Source organism: Protopterus annectens, chromosome 4.part0 (assembly GCF_019279795.1).
Source record: "Protopterus annectens isolate FY-2018-M chromosome 4.part0, PAN1.0, whole genome shotgun sequence".
In the NCBI taxonomy this organism is placed as follows: domain Eukaryota; kingdom Metazoa; phylum Chordata; order Ceratodontiformes; family Protopteridae; genus Protopterus; species Protopterus annectens.
Window position 1 is genome coordinate 1,110,440,027 of NC_056733.1, and position 16,327 is coordinate 1,110,456,353.

The window sequence follows — 16,327 nt, forward strand, 5'->3', positions numbered from 1 at the left end:
TGTTTGAAAAGCGAGGTTATGGTGAAGACGTAATTGCCAAGGCATGGTCTAGATTTAATAGAGTACAGAAGGAATAAAAATAGAAAATGGAAGGGTGCTCCCAGAATAATTAATAATATTGAATCTGAATGTAATTTGTATTTTGTTACCACATATAGTGGATTTAGCAGTAGGCTTCTTGATGTAGTACAAGCACAATGGAGGTGGTTATCAAATTTAAAAGTTGGTTGTTTGTGGATGCCTAAGAAACTTGTTGCTTCTTATAGAGTGGGTTGTAGTATTAAGAGTTTTTTATGAAATCTAGATTTTATAGACCCAAGGAGATCTTATATGGATCACCAAGCAGTAGAGGGACATAAGGATGTGGCAAATGCAAGGCATGTAAATTTGTTGTCCCTTATTTTTGACTCTTAAATAGTCGAAAATTTGAAGTACGTGGAATTACAGATGTGACGGGGCATTATTTATGCACTCAGATGTCCTTGTAATAAGTCTTATGTGGGGGAGTCCAAAAGGTACTTTAAAACAAGGTAAGTAGAACATGTTCGTGATATATTAAATAAAAAAGAACAGAGTTCAGTGGCGCAACATTTTTTAGAGGCTCATAATAGTTCTACTTGTGGTTTACAAGTCACTATTCTGGAAAAAAATTGTTTGTGTTTTTTTGGGTGAGGGTATTCGCAAGAATAAGCTTCTTTACAAAGAAGCAGTTTTTGTATTAAAGTTTGACGCACTGTTCCCTAAGGATATGAATGTTGATTGTAATTGTCACGTATTGCTTTAAAGGCAGTGCCTTTTTAAGTATGTTATGGTATTAATTGCTTTATTGTTTAATTGCTCATTTATTGATGTATATAAAGCAAGTGTTTGATGTGAAGGAATTGTGTACTCCAAGAAAGCAGTGTATGCAGAGACGTCAGAGAGAAATACATTTTATATATCGGGATGCTGGTCTTTGTTCTTAATTGTATTTGATGCTCTTTTCCTTGTTTTGCTGCTTTGAGTCATTGTCAGGTCTATGCTCTGACCTTTGGCTTGTCTGCTGCACCCAGGGTTTTCACAAAATGCCTAGCTCCAGTGTTAGCCTTCTGTAAGTCAAAGGGCATTCAGATTTACCTCTAACCTTGGAATAACTGCATCGTTCAGGCAACAGAACTTGGAAAAACTAAAAGTAGATCTGCTTTAAACCCAATAGGTCTGGCTTCATTGTGGGGTTCACCATCAGTATCCAAAAGTCTCAGACCACCCCCCACAAACAGGATTGTGTTTCTAGGGGCTTTACTTGTCTCATCACTTCAGAAAGCCTTCGTACTCCAGACAAGGTTATCTTTCTAACTCTGTACTTCAGAAAGCTTCTTGTCAGGAACTGTCTCAGTCAGAAAATTCCTCAGAGCCTTGAGTTACATGGCCCCTTTCATCGTCATGATCCCCGTGACCAGATTGCATATGAGGAAGCTGCAGTGTTAGCTCAGAAATGTGTGATGCTAACATTCTCAGTCCCTCAACTTCAGGGTGAAGCTTCTTCCTTTCTCAGGAAAGAGTTTGCCTACTAAGCCTGAGCATGCTGCCTCAACCCATGTGTTCCTTTATCCCTTCAGGTCATATTTTGACCACGGATGCCTCTGAAATAGCCTGAGGAGCCCACTACAGAAACATACAGACTCGTCAGATGGGACTCCCAGTTCAAGAACAAACACATCAACCTAGAAGAACTGATAGCAGTCCAAAAAGGTCTGATTGCATTCAAAGACCAATAGAAACCAGGAGTATTCCTGGTAAAGACAGGCAATACCACGGTTTTGTGGGACATAAACAAGGGGGGTGGACTCACTGTTACCCCTCTTTGACACCTAGCCATGGACCTTTGGGAAACTGCAAACTCCCTAGGTCTGCATGTCATAGCACACTACCTACCAGGAGAAACCAGTCAACTAGTAGATCACCTCCGCAGGAGCCTACCAGACCCTCACAAGTAGCATTTGGCTCTGGAAGTTTTTCTCAGCATAGCCAAAGAATGGGGTGTTCCAGAGACCTTTTGGCCACCAAAGAAAATGCTCATTTGAAGCAGTTTTGCTCAAATACTGAAACTTGGTCAGCCTAGAAGGTAGATCCCTTCTCCTTCCCGTGGACAGGCCTATTCCTCTGTGTTTTCCCCCAATACCATTGCTCCCCAGGGTACTGCTGAAGATGAGGCTTTTTCTAATAACCCAAGACTGGCCAAAACAGAACTGGTATCCTGTAATGCTCAGTCTAAGCAAGAAGGACCCATTTTTGCTGCCCCAGCTAGTGGACCTTTTAACATTGAACAAGGGCAACATTGTACACCCCAACCTGAACACACTCAAACTGACAGCTTGGATGATACCTTGACCCCCCCCCCCCCCTCGACAGACAGGGCCTGTACATGCTAAAATAAGCTAGTAGACCTAGCACAAGAAAGTCTTACTCCACCAAATGAAGAGATTCACTACATGGTGCATACAAAAGGGACGGAGCCCTCTGCAAGCCTCTGATCCTTTCATACTTATCAGGACTTTTTTAAAAGCTTGTATGCCTATTCAGCTCCTTCTGTTCTCCCATCCTGTCATGCAGGACCGGCCTTAGGTCAACTGGTGCCCTAGGCAAAAGGGCTCCACGGCGCCCCCTGTCACACTTCCTGGTGCCCCCATCCTTGTCTTACTACACCACATAAATAGTGGAAAAGCACCCCTGCTAGAGTGGCGCCCTAGGCAGCCGCCCAGTTGGCCTATGCCTAAGGCCAGCTATGCTGTCATGAAGCAAGAGGGGCTATGCACATTAGACCCCTGACGAAACCTCCTGTCACTCCACCCCCCCACCTTTTGAGATAGCTGCCTCTCCCAACATTAAATTCCTGACCTGGAAAACTGCTTTCCTGCTGTCCATTACTCTGGCTAGAAGGGTTTCAGAGCTTCAGGTCCTTATGTGTATGGAACATTTCATCACTTTTCATCTAGAAAATCTTTTCTCTTAGGACCACCCCTTCCTTTATGCCTAAAGTGGTTGCAGAGATGTCTTTAAACCAGACCATCCACTTGCCTGCCTTCATTTCTAACCCTCAAAATAAGGAGGAAAGACTCTTCCGTACTTTGGATGTGCATAGGCAACTATGCTACTACTTAGAAAAAAAGAATGTCAGAGGTCTGACAAACTTTTTGTGGCGTTTACTTGTAGCTCTGAAGGGAGTCCAGTTTCTGAACAGACAGTCTCCAAATGGATCTCCACTGTATATTGTTTTGCTATAGCTATCAGTGGAAAGAAGCCTCCTGATCCTTTGAGGGCACACTTCACTAGGGTTACTGCTACATGCTACTGCTACATCTATTGCCTTTCTAAAAGGGGTGGCCACTAGTGACATTTTAGAAGCCTCTACTTGGTCTTGTGTGCATACCTTCACCAAACATCATCACCTTCCAGCAAGTCCAGAGAGGCGTTTGCCACTGCCATCTTGTAGGGCATCCTTTCCTGTCCTTAATATTTCTGTCCACCCTCCCTTCAGCTTTGGGAGTCCTCCCATCAGTTATGAATCCAGCAGTGAAACACACAGAACAGTAGTACAGTTGGGTACACTTACTGTAAATGTAGTTGTTCAAGTGTATTCACTGCTGCAGTATTCTTTCCCTCCTGTTGCCCCACGGGGTTGGGGTGGTTATTCTCCTCTCAAGTTCTAGGTTGTTCCTTTCTCTACTGTACGTACTCTGGAGCTTGAGTTTAGGCCCTTGACCTTAAGGACCTGCTAGGGGGCTCCTGTCTGTTGGGGGCAAGAAAGTAGTGAGGTTATGGCAACGGCTGACTTCCTTTATATCTAGATATCTTGATGGTGGTGAGGGCATCTGCAAGCTTCAGCAGGAGGAGGAGGAGAAAATTTGTAGTCGGGCCAGCCAAGGGCTCCCGTGGCAGGAAATCTCATCTGTTATGACTGCAACAGTGAATAACACTGAAACTTGTAAATTTATGGTTAGCATATACAGCTGTAGTTTTCTCTTTCGAGGTCTGCTGGATGGACATTCTGCCATAGAAGAAGCTTCCCAGTGTTGTGTCTGACTTTATTTTGCTAGGTGTAATTTAAATGTTGCCGATGTGGTAGACAAGTTTGCCTTTGTCACTGTCTACTTCAATAAATCTGCCTTGTTTCATCTGTCCTCTTTTTGAGTAGTTGAGACTTGTCTTTAAAGATGTCCTTTGATTTAATTATTTACTTAAATTTTTGTTGACCAGGTTGGCCTCAATAATTATGGCATGTTCTCAGAAGAGACCCAGGGTGGTAGGTGAACTCATAAGAGATAATTTGGCTGGGATGACTCATTAGTCCCTCTGCTGTCTCTTCCTGTTTCTTTTTTATAAGACCCATTGCTGCTGCTGCTACTGTTGGAACTATGTGGGTATCTTTCTTCCACATTGCTGTCATTTCTGACTGCAAATCCTGATATTTTATAACTTTGTCTCTCTCTGTATGCAGGACACTGTAGTCACTGGGTATGGCGATTTCAATGATCAATGCTACTTTTGTCTTCTTTTCTTGGACCACTATATCCAGTTTTCTACCATCTATCTTTTGAACTGTTGGTAATGAATGATCCCATGTGATGTAGACTTCATCACTTTCTATGATGCTTTGTGGCTCATGTTTCCAGTGTTTTTCAGCCACTTCAATACCATAGTGTTGGCACAATCCCCAGTGCAACAGTCTTTCCACATTATTATGCCTTTCAGTATACACTCCTTCTGCCATTAGTGTGTCACAACCAGCAACGAGGTGTGCAACAGTTTCCAATTCATTTTTACAAAGCCTACATTTGTCTGTTTCTGCCACATGTTCAGTGGACTTTGTAAACCAGCGTGTACCTAGACCACTATCTTGTGCTGCCAATATTAACCTTTTATCTCTTGGATTGAATTCACCTCTCCTTTACCATTTCTGCGTTCGTTCCTGATCAACATGAGGTTTTTTCAGAAGTTTTCTATACTTGCAACTATATTTATGCATTTTCCACATTTCTTGCCTTTTCATCTGGTCCTTCACCTTATATTATTTTATTTTGTTTTTTGGCACATTCAGTTGTTGCCTGATTTTCATGTACTTCGGTTTGATTTCCATTCCTGCTTGATGCCGATATGCTTCTTCTAGGTTAAGCAGAGAAGTCATCTTAGATTTATTCTCCTCATACGTGGATTATTTGCTGTTGAATTTGTACAAGTTCTTTTTCTGTGGTATTTTAAATAAACTAGCTTGCTTTTGGGGTTGGGGCTTCATACCAGCGTATCTCACCTTGTTTGGAAGGAAGGAAGGAGAAAAGAAAAGGGAGTACTTTATATTGTATTCTGTTCACATTCCTTAACATAGTGCTTGTTAGTTAAAGATGTATGTTAAATAAACATTTGAGTACCAAGAAGACTGAGGCCGAGTTATATTTCATTCCTTTGAGGCCTTGAGTTGAAGTCCTGCTTTACTGTGTACCTAAGTTAATTTTTAGCAGTCTGTTCACTGATTTTGGTAAGAGGTGTCAGCAGTCACATATTGTAATTAACAGTAAATGTAAATGGATGTATGAAGATGGATACAACTAACAGCAGCAGGGTTGAGACTGGCACTGAAGGTGGTGTATAACCCAAAGGGGTGTGGTAGATCTTCAGAGTCTAATTCTTGGAAGACAGACTCCAAAAAGTGCACATCATTAGCATAGCTTCTCTACTGTAAAACCAGTTAAAACCTGACTGGAGAAAAACTCATTAACATTTCTTGCAGGGTGGCAAAACTCCATGCACTCCTTTTGTTGGGGGATTTGCTCCCTTTTACATTCTAATGCAGAGGTTAATATTGGCCATTTAAGTAAAGGCATAATGGCTTCCTGCTAATTCAGCTACGATAACCAAGAAATCCAAGGACACTACCGAGCACCAAAACCAGGATCTATAGAAGGTGGTGGAATTGCAAAACTTTGTTGTGTTCCTGCAAATTCACCAATTAGCCAGTTTCATCACCATTGTACTCTGCTGTTTCTGTAGATTTATTAAGACCTGTCCTTTGGAAAATTGGGCTTTGTAGAGGACAGCATTTCCCTCTCTCTCTCTTCTATCTCCTCTACTATATCACTCGCTCGCAGCTCACCTCTTAAGAGGGTCAGTAATAACACACTGTGGAGTCAACATTGATCTGACTTCTTCAGTTAAGTGATCATAGTATTGGAATAGAAAGTTGGTGAGCTTGGCATAATGCTGCAGTGGCAACCTTATGTTAGACTTTATTGAACCTTTCAAATATTTGTTCAAGTATGTTGCTGAATCAGCAATAGAACCAGCCTGTTTACATTTCTTTTGTTTTGTTTTTGCTTTATTTCAGTTGTAGTTAATTGTTTCTGTTGCAAATAAAGTGTGGCAGTTTATGCCTTCGGTATACCAAATGAAGTGAAACAAATAATTTTCTAATCGTTCTTAATCTGATATCATGTTTATTTGTTCTTCAACCAATGGGTTTGGCTCTGACCCTCTGATCCGACTCAGCCACTTTCTACAGATTCTAGGGTCTGAAACTCTAGCTCCTCCCTTACCCATAATGCCTCTGTACTGCACAGCACCTCAGATCTCATTTGCCACTCTTTAAGACTGTTGAGATTTTAGATTCTCGAGCTGTATTGGGGTTGTGAGTGATATTTTTGTCAGTATTTAGCTAAAAATTCTACTTACTGTTTTCAGTTTATTTCCTTCTTACCCTTTCCAACTAAAAAAAAATAAATTTCCAATTAAAAAAAATTTTCTCTTGTTGCCACTGTTAACGTGTACTTTCTGGTAATTGCTATGGCTGAAAAAAAACATTGGTTTCAAAAAAAGCATTTCCTCTGGGCACAAGATGCCCTCAAGGAGTACGTTTATTGCCCAGGCCCAGCACATTTAGATACCTCCTGTGATGTTTGCTCTGCTTTCAATACCAGAGCACTTAGTGATTGCAGAAATAAGCTTATCTTGGAAGGCCTGCTGCCCGCTTCTTCTTCTGGTATTTCATCAGGGGCTCAAACCTCTGCTCAAAAAGCCACGTATCCCAGGGAGCACAGCAAGTGCTCTCTTGCCTGGACTTCTCCTCAGTCATCTACTAAAGAACCTCCAAAGAAGATATCAAAATTATTGGATCCAAAGTCCTCAGATCTGGTGCAGTCCGTGGCTCTGTCCCCTTGGTCTCATGTTCCTAGATTCTCACCAGAAACCCGTGCCTTCAAGGCTGAGTTCACCTTTTCTGCAAGAAGCTCCAAAAAGGTTTTCCAGGCCATCCTCTACTTCATTTTCTGTTAGGTCCTCCCATAGCCTTTTTGAAGCAGAGGTGGATAGGGTGATAAGGAGATTCCTCAGAACGCAGATCCAGGTGGGTGTTTTACCAGCTCCATCTCCCACCAGATCTGTGAGCCGTCAACCTGCCCTTCTAGTGATTACTCCTTTTCTGATCCAGCCACCCTTTTTGGAGCCCAGAAATCTGTGGGTTTGGAGAGTTGACACATCAGATCCAACAATGTTTCCTATTTTAACTCTGACTACTTAGCTGACCTGATAGGATCTGACCATGCTGGAGCATGACAGATCTCGGAGCTGAAGCATCAGTGTCTGATCTGAGAGGTTGACTTCAACTTTGAAGTTTTCAGAGCCCTTGCTTCCTCTTGGAACCTTTGGAGCTTGACAGTTCAGCTCCACCTCCTCCCTCATGGTGGGGGATTGGGGGGATTCTTGGGTTGTCTGCTCAGAGACTCTCTGCTCTGGAGGGATTGCTCTTGGACTCTTCAGGTCCCTTTGCCTTCGAGGAGGTGGAGAGAGTCTTCTGTCAGCTGAGAGCAGTGCCTACTCTTCCATCTTTGGATCTGTACCCTGTCCCTTTTCTGGATCCTGTGTCTGTGACTTCACATCCTCCACCTCAGGGACAGCCAGCCCAGAAGAGCTTCCAAAACATTTCCACCTATGGAGCTCCCTGCCTCTTTCGATGCCTCCCCAGAACATACCACCATGGAGGTTCCCTCATCAGAGAATTTGCAAGAGGAGGCACTTGGATTCCCCATAGGAATCCCTCATGGAAGACAGAGTTTGAGGGGGAAAGGTCACATAGATCTCCACTGGAAGATGTGTCATTTAGAGACATCCTAGAGATCCTTCACTAGAAAGGTGGTTGGTCTGCCCAAAACCTTTCCCAGGAGGAATAGGTGTTTTGGAAGCCTTCAGGTCTGACCCATCTACATCTTAGTTTACCTTCCCTTCCCTTCCCTTCCCTCCCCCCTGTAGTTGAGCTTATAGATCTGGACTCCTGCAGGGCATGAAAGGAACCAGACTTTGTGTAACCTATTACTAAGCGACTTGCTAAAATTCTTAGTGCCACCACAGATAAATAGCACTGGATGAAAGGAATTCCCGTAGATGCCATGATTGTTGTGCCAGCTACCAAGAATGAGCTAGCAGAACAGAATTACACTGTCCATCCCCTAACAGGGAGTCTAAGGCTTTGGACAGGTTTGGGAAGCAGGTCTACTTGTCGGCAAACTTCACATTGCGATAGCTAAATTACCTGGCACACCTCACCAGATTACAAAGGGGCTTACTAAAGGACCTCTCTATGGCCCATGTCTGCAGAAAAACAGAAAACCTTTTCCTTGAGAGTAGCCACCCTACAATCCATCTCTTAACACGTCCATGAGTTAGTCTCACACGCTGCAGAGGGTGCCTCATGGGCAGCTAGTTCAGCCATAGCCATAAGGAGACATACCGGGATGTGGTTATGTGACTTCATGGAATCTTTCAAGGCATCATTCATCAATGCTTCTTATGCTAGATCATAATTGTTTGGCCCAACAGTGAAAGAGACTCTCTCCTGAAGTGAACAGGACAGAAAAAACCTTGTCTACTGCAGGAATGCACCAAGATGCATGGCTAGCCATCACAAATGATCTTTGGGTGCAAAGGATTATATCCAGCGGATACTCCATTCCCTTTTTACAATTTCCAGTGAAACCAAAGAAATATTTCCCCGATGTTCTACCCAATCAGATGAAATTAGCAGCTCAAGAAATTGCAAAGGTGCTAGAAAAGAGTCATCCAGAAGATCCCATCAGACCAAACATGATCTGAAATTTACTCTAGGTTCTTTTTAGTGCCAAAAAGGTTAGGGAGACCTAAGGCCAGTTCTGGACCTAACTTCAAACACTTCATAAAGAACTACAAATTCTGGATGATCACAGACCAGTCCATTCTACCTCTTCTCCAAAAGGATGACTGGATGTGCTCTGCTGACCTTTGAGATGCATACTATCCCATCAAAATGAACAAATGCTCACAAAAGTTCCTCCAGTTCAGAGCCTTGACCTGTGGTCTCACCACAGCCCCTAGGGTGTTCACCAAATGTATGGCCGTGGTAGTAGCTCTACTGAGACTGCTTGGATTCAAATTGTTTCCCTATTTAGATGACTGGCTCCTGATCACGCCAACCAGGCATCTATTAATAAAAGCCAGAGATTATCTGCTCCACCTAGCACCGACACCGGGAATCACGATCAGCATGCAAAAGTCTCATCTGCGGCCAGTTTGTGATAGATTTCATAGAGGCCCACTTGGACACAGTCAGTTGTCTAGCTTTCCTGTCTCAGAACAGAATTCTTACCTTGAGAATGCATGTCAAGCAAGTTCTTGCCATTCCAACGCCCCCAACAAGATTGGTCCTCAAAGCATTCAGTTCAATGGCTGCCACTATAACCTTGATTCTAACATCTCTCTTAAGTATGAGAATCCTCCAGTGGACTCTGGCAGTACAATGGTCCTCTTTCATCACTACCTCTTGAGTCCTCTTGTAAGATTTTCTCAAGTGTGCAAAAATTCTCTTTGGTGGGTCCACTTCGAAGAAATTGAGAAAGGGCGTCCATTTATTCTTCTTCCCCCCAGTGCCACATTGACCATGGATGCCTCCCAGGTGGGGTGGGGGGCATTTCTTGGGATGGACTGTCCAAGGCACTTGGTCGATGTAGGAGACTAATTTGCATATCAATGTTCTAGAGATGAGAGAGGTGCTTCTAGCGTTGCAGGCCTTTCAAAGCTTTCTCCCTCTAGGGACTATTGCAGTACAAATGGACAACATGTCAGTAGTCTCGTACATCAACAAACTGGAGGGGAACAGATTTTACCCCCTTTGTCAAGAAGCAGTGAGGGTTTGGTAATGGGCGAGCTATTCCAATTGCTTCGTCGTAGCAACACACATACCGGGAGAAGTCCCAACATTCTAGCAGACAGGCTTAGCAGGACCATCCTCATGCCTCATGAGTGGTCTCTCAAACAATTGGTGGCAAACATGACCTTCCTCAAGTGAGGTCAACCTTGCTGTGACCTGTTTGCATCCCTGTCCAATAACAAATGCAGCTGGTTCTTTGCCGTGATCTCTCCTCAAGAACAATCACTCAGAGATGCTCTAGTTCATGTTTGCCCTCTGGTCTTTTTTACAGTTATCCTCCCGTATTTCTTATCCCCAAATTTCTTCAGAAAGTACAACAGTTGAAGAGCAGAGTGATCCTCATTGCTCCCTTTTGGCCTCAACAGGTATGGTTCCCCTTCCTTTGGTCTCACCTAGTGTATCTTCCCTGGATGCTGGATCCCACTCCAGATCTCCTTTCTCACCCTTCAGGACAGATTCACCCAGGTCTTGTAGGCCTCAAACTGACCACATGGCTTCTCCAGTTCCGATGATGGCTAGACATTCCAGGCTTTCCTCTCCAGTTCGAAAAATTTGGTATCTTCCCACAAGGCCTCCACTAGAAAGATATATAAAAGTAAATGGAAGAGATTCACTATTTGGGCTCCTCAGAAACAGATCCTTTCACCACTCCAATCCCAGCAGTGCTAGACATTCTTGCTTCAGTTTTCCAGGATGGAGCAAGTTTCTCTACTACTAAAGTTTAACTGGCAGTCCTCTCCAATTACCATATAGGAGGTAATACTTCCTCTTTGGCATCCTCTAAATTGTGTAAAGCTTTTCTTAGGGGTACTTTCTTGCTCAGACCGCCAATAAAAGACCCCACGCCACCCTGGGATCTCACCATGGTTTTACAAACCCTAGTACATTCTCCATTTGAACTGTCAGCCAAGGTGGATCTAAAATTTCTTTCTTGGAAAACTGTGTTTTTGGTGGCCATAACCTCTGCTACAAGCGTATAGGAATTACAAGCACCATCTTCCAAAGCACTATATTTGACCTTTCACAAAGCTAGTCACTTTAAATACAAATCCTTCCTTTTTACCAAAAGTTGCCTCTGAAAGGATCAATCAGGTCATCAGTCTACCAGTTTTCTTCCCAAATTTTGAAAATAAAATTTAATACAGTCTTCATCTTCTCAACTGTACATAGACCATTAAGTTTTTACCTGGACAGAACAAAAGCATTCAGAAATTCTGATCCAACTGTTTCTTTCCTCTTCTAAAGTAATAATGGGAAGGCTAGTTTCTAAGACCATCCTGGCTAAGTAAATAACAGATTGCATTTCCTACAGTAGATAAAAAAAAGTGTACACACCCCTGTTAAAATGCCAGGTTTTTGTGATATATATATAAAAAAATGAGACCACAATAAATCATTTCAAAACTTTTCCCACCTTTAATGTGACTTATAACTTGTAAAATTCAATTGAAAAAGAAATGTGTTAGGGGAAAAAATATATATATATATATAAAAAAAAACCGTGCAATAAGCTGGTTGCATAAGTGTGCACATCCTTAAACTAATAGTTTGTTGAAGCACCTTTTGATTTAATTACAGCATTCAGCCTTCTGGGGTAGGAGTCTATCAGCATGGCACATCTTGACTTGGCAATATTTGCCCACTCTTCCTTGCAAAAGCACTCCAAATCTGTCAGATTACGAGGTCATCTCTTGTGCACAGCCCTCTTCTGATCACCCCACAGATTTTCTATTGGATTTAGGTCTGGGCTCTGGTTGGGCCATTCCAAAACTTTAATTTTCTTCTGGTGAAGCCATTCTTTTGTTGATTTGTATGTATGCTTGGGGTCAGTGTCATGTGGTGAAATTTCTCTTCATCTTCAGCTTTCTAGCAGATGCCTGAAGGTTTTGGGACAAAAGTGACTGGTATTTGGAACTGTTCATAATTCCCTCCACCTTGACTAAACCAAACGTTCCACCTAAAGAAAAGCAACCCCAAAGCATGATACTGCCATCACCATTCTTCACCATGAGGGTGGTGTTCTTTTGGTGATGTGAAGTGTTATTTTTGCACTAAACATACCTTTTGGAATTGTGGCCAAAAAGTTCAACCTTGGTCTCATCAGACCATAACACATTTTCCCACATGTTTTTGGGAGACTTGATGTATTGTTTTGCAAATTTTAGCTGGGCCTGGATGTTTTTCTGTGTAACAAAAGGCTTCCATCTTGCAACCCTACCCCAAAGCCCAGACATATGGAGAATACGGGAGATTGTTGTCACATGTAGTACACAACCAGTACTTGCCAGAAATTCCTGCAGCTCCTTAAGTATTGCTGTATGTCTCTTGGCAGCCTCCCTGACCAGTTTTCATCTTGTCGTTTCATCAATTTTGGAGGGATGTCCAGTTGTTTGCACCGTCACAGTTATCTTATTTTTTCTCCACTTTTTGATTACGGTCTTCACTGCGTTCCATGGTATATCCAGTGCTGTGGAAATTTTTTTGTACCCTTTTCCTGACTGATACCTTTCAACAGTGAGATCCTTTTGATGCTTGGTATGTTCTGTGAACCATGACTTTTGCTGTAGCAAGCAATAAGTAAATGTCAGGAAAATCCTACTAGGACAGCTGAACTTTATTTGGGTTTAATCAGAGTCTCTTTAATTGATGGCAGGTGTGTACCCAAGAAGACTGAATGATGAAATTAAATCAAAAGGTGCTTCAACAAAGTATTAGTTGAAGGGTGTGCACACTTATGCAACCAGCTTATTGTACATTTTATATTTTTTATATCCCCCCCCCAACAGATTTGTTTGGTTTTCATTTGAATTGTGCAGGTTATAGGTAATGTTAAAGATGGGAAAATTTTTGAAATTATTTATTGTGGTCTCCTTTTTTTATATCACAAAAACCTGGCATTTTAACAGGGGTGTGTACACTTTTTATATCCAATGTATGTCTATTCTTCTAAAGGTATTGCATTACCTAGACAATTGAAGATACATTCAACCAGACGAATGTCTACTTCAGCAGCTTTTTGGTCTAGAGCCTATATTGATGATTTTACAGCTGCCTTCTGATCAAGTATTCGTACCTTTATTCCGCTTTACAAATTAGATATCATTTCCAGTAATAAAGTTGCCTTTGGTTCCACGGTGCTCCAGAACATCCTTCCATGAAGGCTATCCAAATTTTCTGTAGCTGGGGACTCTGTCCCATTGGTTGAGGAATGAATGAATATGACATCATCAGATAAAGAAGTTATGTACTCACCATAACGTTCCATCTGTGTTGTCCATTTTCATTCTTCCTCACCTCCTCCCCGTCCTCCTTTTTGGGAGATAACTAATGGAAGTATTGTTAGGAACCATAGTTCCTGTTTGAGCTCCTGATCTCTCAACTATCACTTTCCTGCCATAGAATTATTGTATTAGATGTATGTAATATATAAATGTATATATATTAGCAGCAAACTTAATCTGAAGTGTTGAGGCACAGGGGCTATGGGTAAGGGAGAAGCTCAAGATTCAAATCCTAGAATCTGTTTAAGTGGCAGAGTCTGATCCAAACCCATTGGCTGAGGAAGAATGAAAATGGACAACACAAATGGAACATTGTGGTGAGTGCATAACTTCTTTTTTTTGTTTGTTTTGCAGATAACTGATAGTCCGGTAATGGGAGCACCTCGTCCACAGAATGCACAACTTGACTGTTCCCGACTGGAAAAACTAGGAATTGGCCAGAGAACACCCTTCCTTATTGGGATTAAACAGTGTCTCTGGCCATTTCTCATTGATAAACGTTGGAGGCAGACAGTTTTCCATTAAGTGAAACTTCTGAAAACGAGTACTGCTTGTGGGGCCTTCTTCCAGGAAGGAAGACATTTGGTAGACAAGGCAAAGACAGTAACTAGAAAGGAATTGAACAATTGAGATTCTGTTTTCTGTTGCATACCTTTTCTTAAGGCTAGATTAACAGAAAATGATAAGGCTGAAAAGTGGTCCATGGTGATGGAGAGACATTTTTTTCCCAAATAGATTTTTTTCTTTTAACTGAAGAATTCCAACACAGCAAAGTTTGTCAAGCATTTTAAGTAATGTTGCAGAAGAAACTATACAAAAATATTTCAACATTTTAAAGATTTCAGGTATCCGGTTGTATTTTAGTTAGAGATTTTCAGAAAATGTTAATTTTTTTCAGTATTTTTCAAAACGTGGCCACTGCGATTTGCATGGAAGTAGCATTACAAACATGGCAAATTTCAGGACTGAAAGAAGTTCACAGGGTATTATGTAAGGTAAACTGAGATTCTTCATAAATGAATAGATCCAAACCTTTTACTGTTCTTTTCTGTATGCTCAACACACAGCCTTTAAAAATGAGGGTATTATTTGCTTACCATGGTAAAAATGGGGTAACATGGGAAAGTACAGATCATCGTTTCATCAGCATACGTCTTCTTCCCATAGTATAATACAAATCTGAACAAATGACTGTTTTGAATTCTGTGGCAGCAAGAGTATTGTTTTGCAGTACTATGTTTATTAGAACTCTCTCTCTTTTCATCATATCATCAGGTAATAGAACAGGTAGTTTATGTAGGTACTGTAAGAAAAAAAATGTTATGTACAGAAGTAAAAAGCCAGGGCATTTGAAGTCCGAGAGTAATAGATAATGGGATATAAGGAGAGTTTTTATTAACCTGCTTTCATACTGACTTGTATTAGTGGCTAGAATGTTCAGAAGTTGCAACCTTGAGTTTAGTTTCACTCTGAATACTTTCAGAAGTAATTCCTGCAGAGTTAATATTTTGCTTTACAATATTGCATATTAGCCTTCATTTAGAGGGTGTTTGATGCGCATTGTTTTGTTTAGTTTCAGTAACTATGTGTACATGCTTTTCAGATGTATTAGGCTCCAAAGATTTTGCAGGATAGTTCTTTGGTTTCTCTGCAGTCATGTTGTTGCAGTCTGTTTTAAAAAGTTATTTTACTGAAGAAAAATCTTTAAATTCAAAATGCTTAATTGTTGAAATGATCAAAATTTTAGTACTTAAATAAGAGCATTTCACTATATTTTTTTATTGTTAATGATGCGAGTTCTAGAGTATCATTTAATTTCTGCACTATTTGTTGCAGTGCAAAACTGAGCATGTGATTTACTATACTGTCAGCAGTGTTTGTGAAAGTAATGTTCATACCATGAGCTGTACGTCTCTGTAGTATGTAAAGTGTTATTTTTCAGTGCCTGGTAAGACCATGCCAAATAATGTCACTAGAAGAAAAAGAAATGGACAAAAAAGGTAACTGTCTTGATGGAAATGTTGAATGTTTTTTTTTTTGTTCCTGTGGTACATCTCGGTGAATTGAATTCTGCGTTTAGTGTACTAGGCTTGTTTAACATTTCCTTTTTGTGAATACATTTGTTTCATCAGCAGTTTCATAGTCTAAAATGACTGCACTTAAATTTCTCCGAAAGTGAATGTGTTTTATTGTGAAAGAACATGTTTGTGCTGCTGCTGCTGCTGTATTTGCTCAGAAATAAATAAAAAAAAACTTTAAAATTATGGACAGACTGTGGTAACGAAATATTGCATCTGGTTACGGATTGTTTTTTTCCAGAGATGATACATGATTGTCACCAAGTATCTTTGATTTGTAAAGTTGGTGGACTGCAAGGAAAAGCATCCAAGTCACATTCTCAAGCTGTAGTACATGACAGCAAGTTATATTTAACAACTTGTAGTATACAAAATGTTTATACTACAATCATAACTTTATTAAAAAAGAAAATGACTGTAGCACTTTGACTTTATTTCCCAGTATAACTTGCTTAAAGTGTACCACATTTTTTTATATTTTAGTGTTTTCTTGTTGCCTTTGTTTGCACCCCCTAACCCATACATATAAATTAATAAAATGAATGTCTCGATAGCACTTTGTTCATCTGGTTAGTGTTCTGTGTTGTAATTTTTTATGTTTTGTTGTGTTTTAGCCACAGGCTGACAGTGATATCCTCTATGGCTGTGTTGCAATTAAAGTAAAAAGTATTTGGAGTTTGTTAAACTTTTGAAAAACCTATTGAATTCTCCACCTTTGGTCAGAGTACTTGCCTGTAGTAAAGTGTCTGAAATGTACATCATCC

At 41.0% G+C, this 16,327-nt stretch overlaps 1 protein-coding gene across 2 annotated transcripts in view; it reads left to right on the plus strand.

Moving 5' to 3' along the window:
• MAT2B (methionine adenosyltransferase 2B) overlaps positions 1 to 16,116 on the plus strand; it is a 459,887-nt gene extending 443,771 nt beyond the window's left edge. For both annotated transcript variants that reach the window (XM_044069088.1, XM_044069089.1), the window contains exon 7: positions 13,840 to 16,116. In XM_044069088.1, coding sequence (XP_043925023.1) covers positions 13,840 to 14,010 — 171 coding nt within the window. In that variant the 3' untranslated portion in view covers positions 14,011 to 16,116. The remainder of the gene's footprint in view (positions 1 to 13,839) is intronic.
• The last annotated feature ends 211 nt before the right edge of the window (positions 16,117 to 16,327 follow it).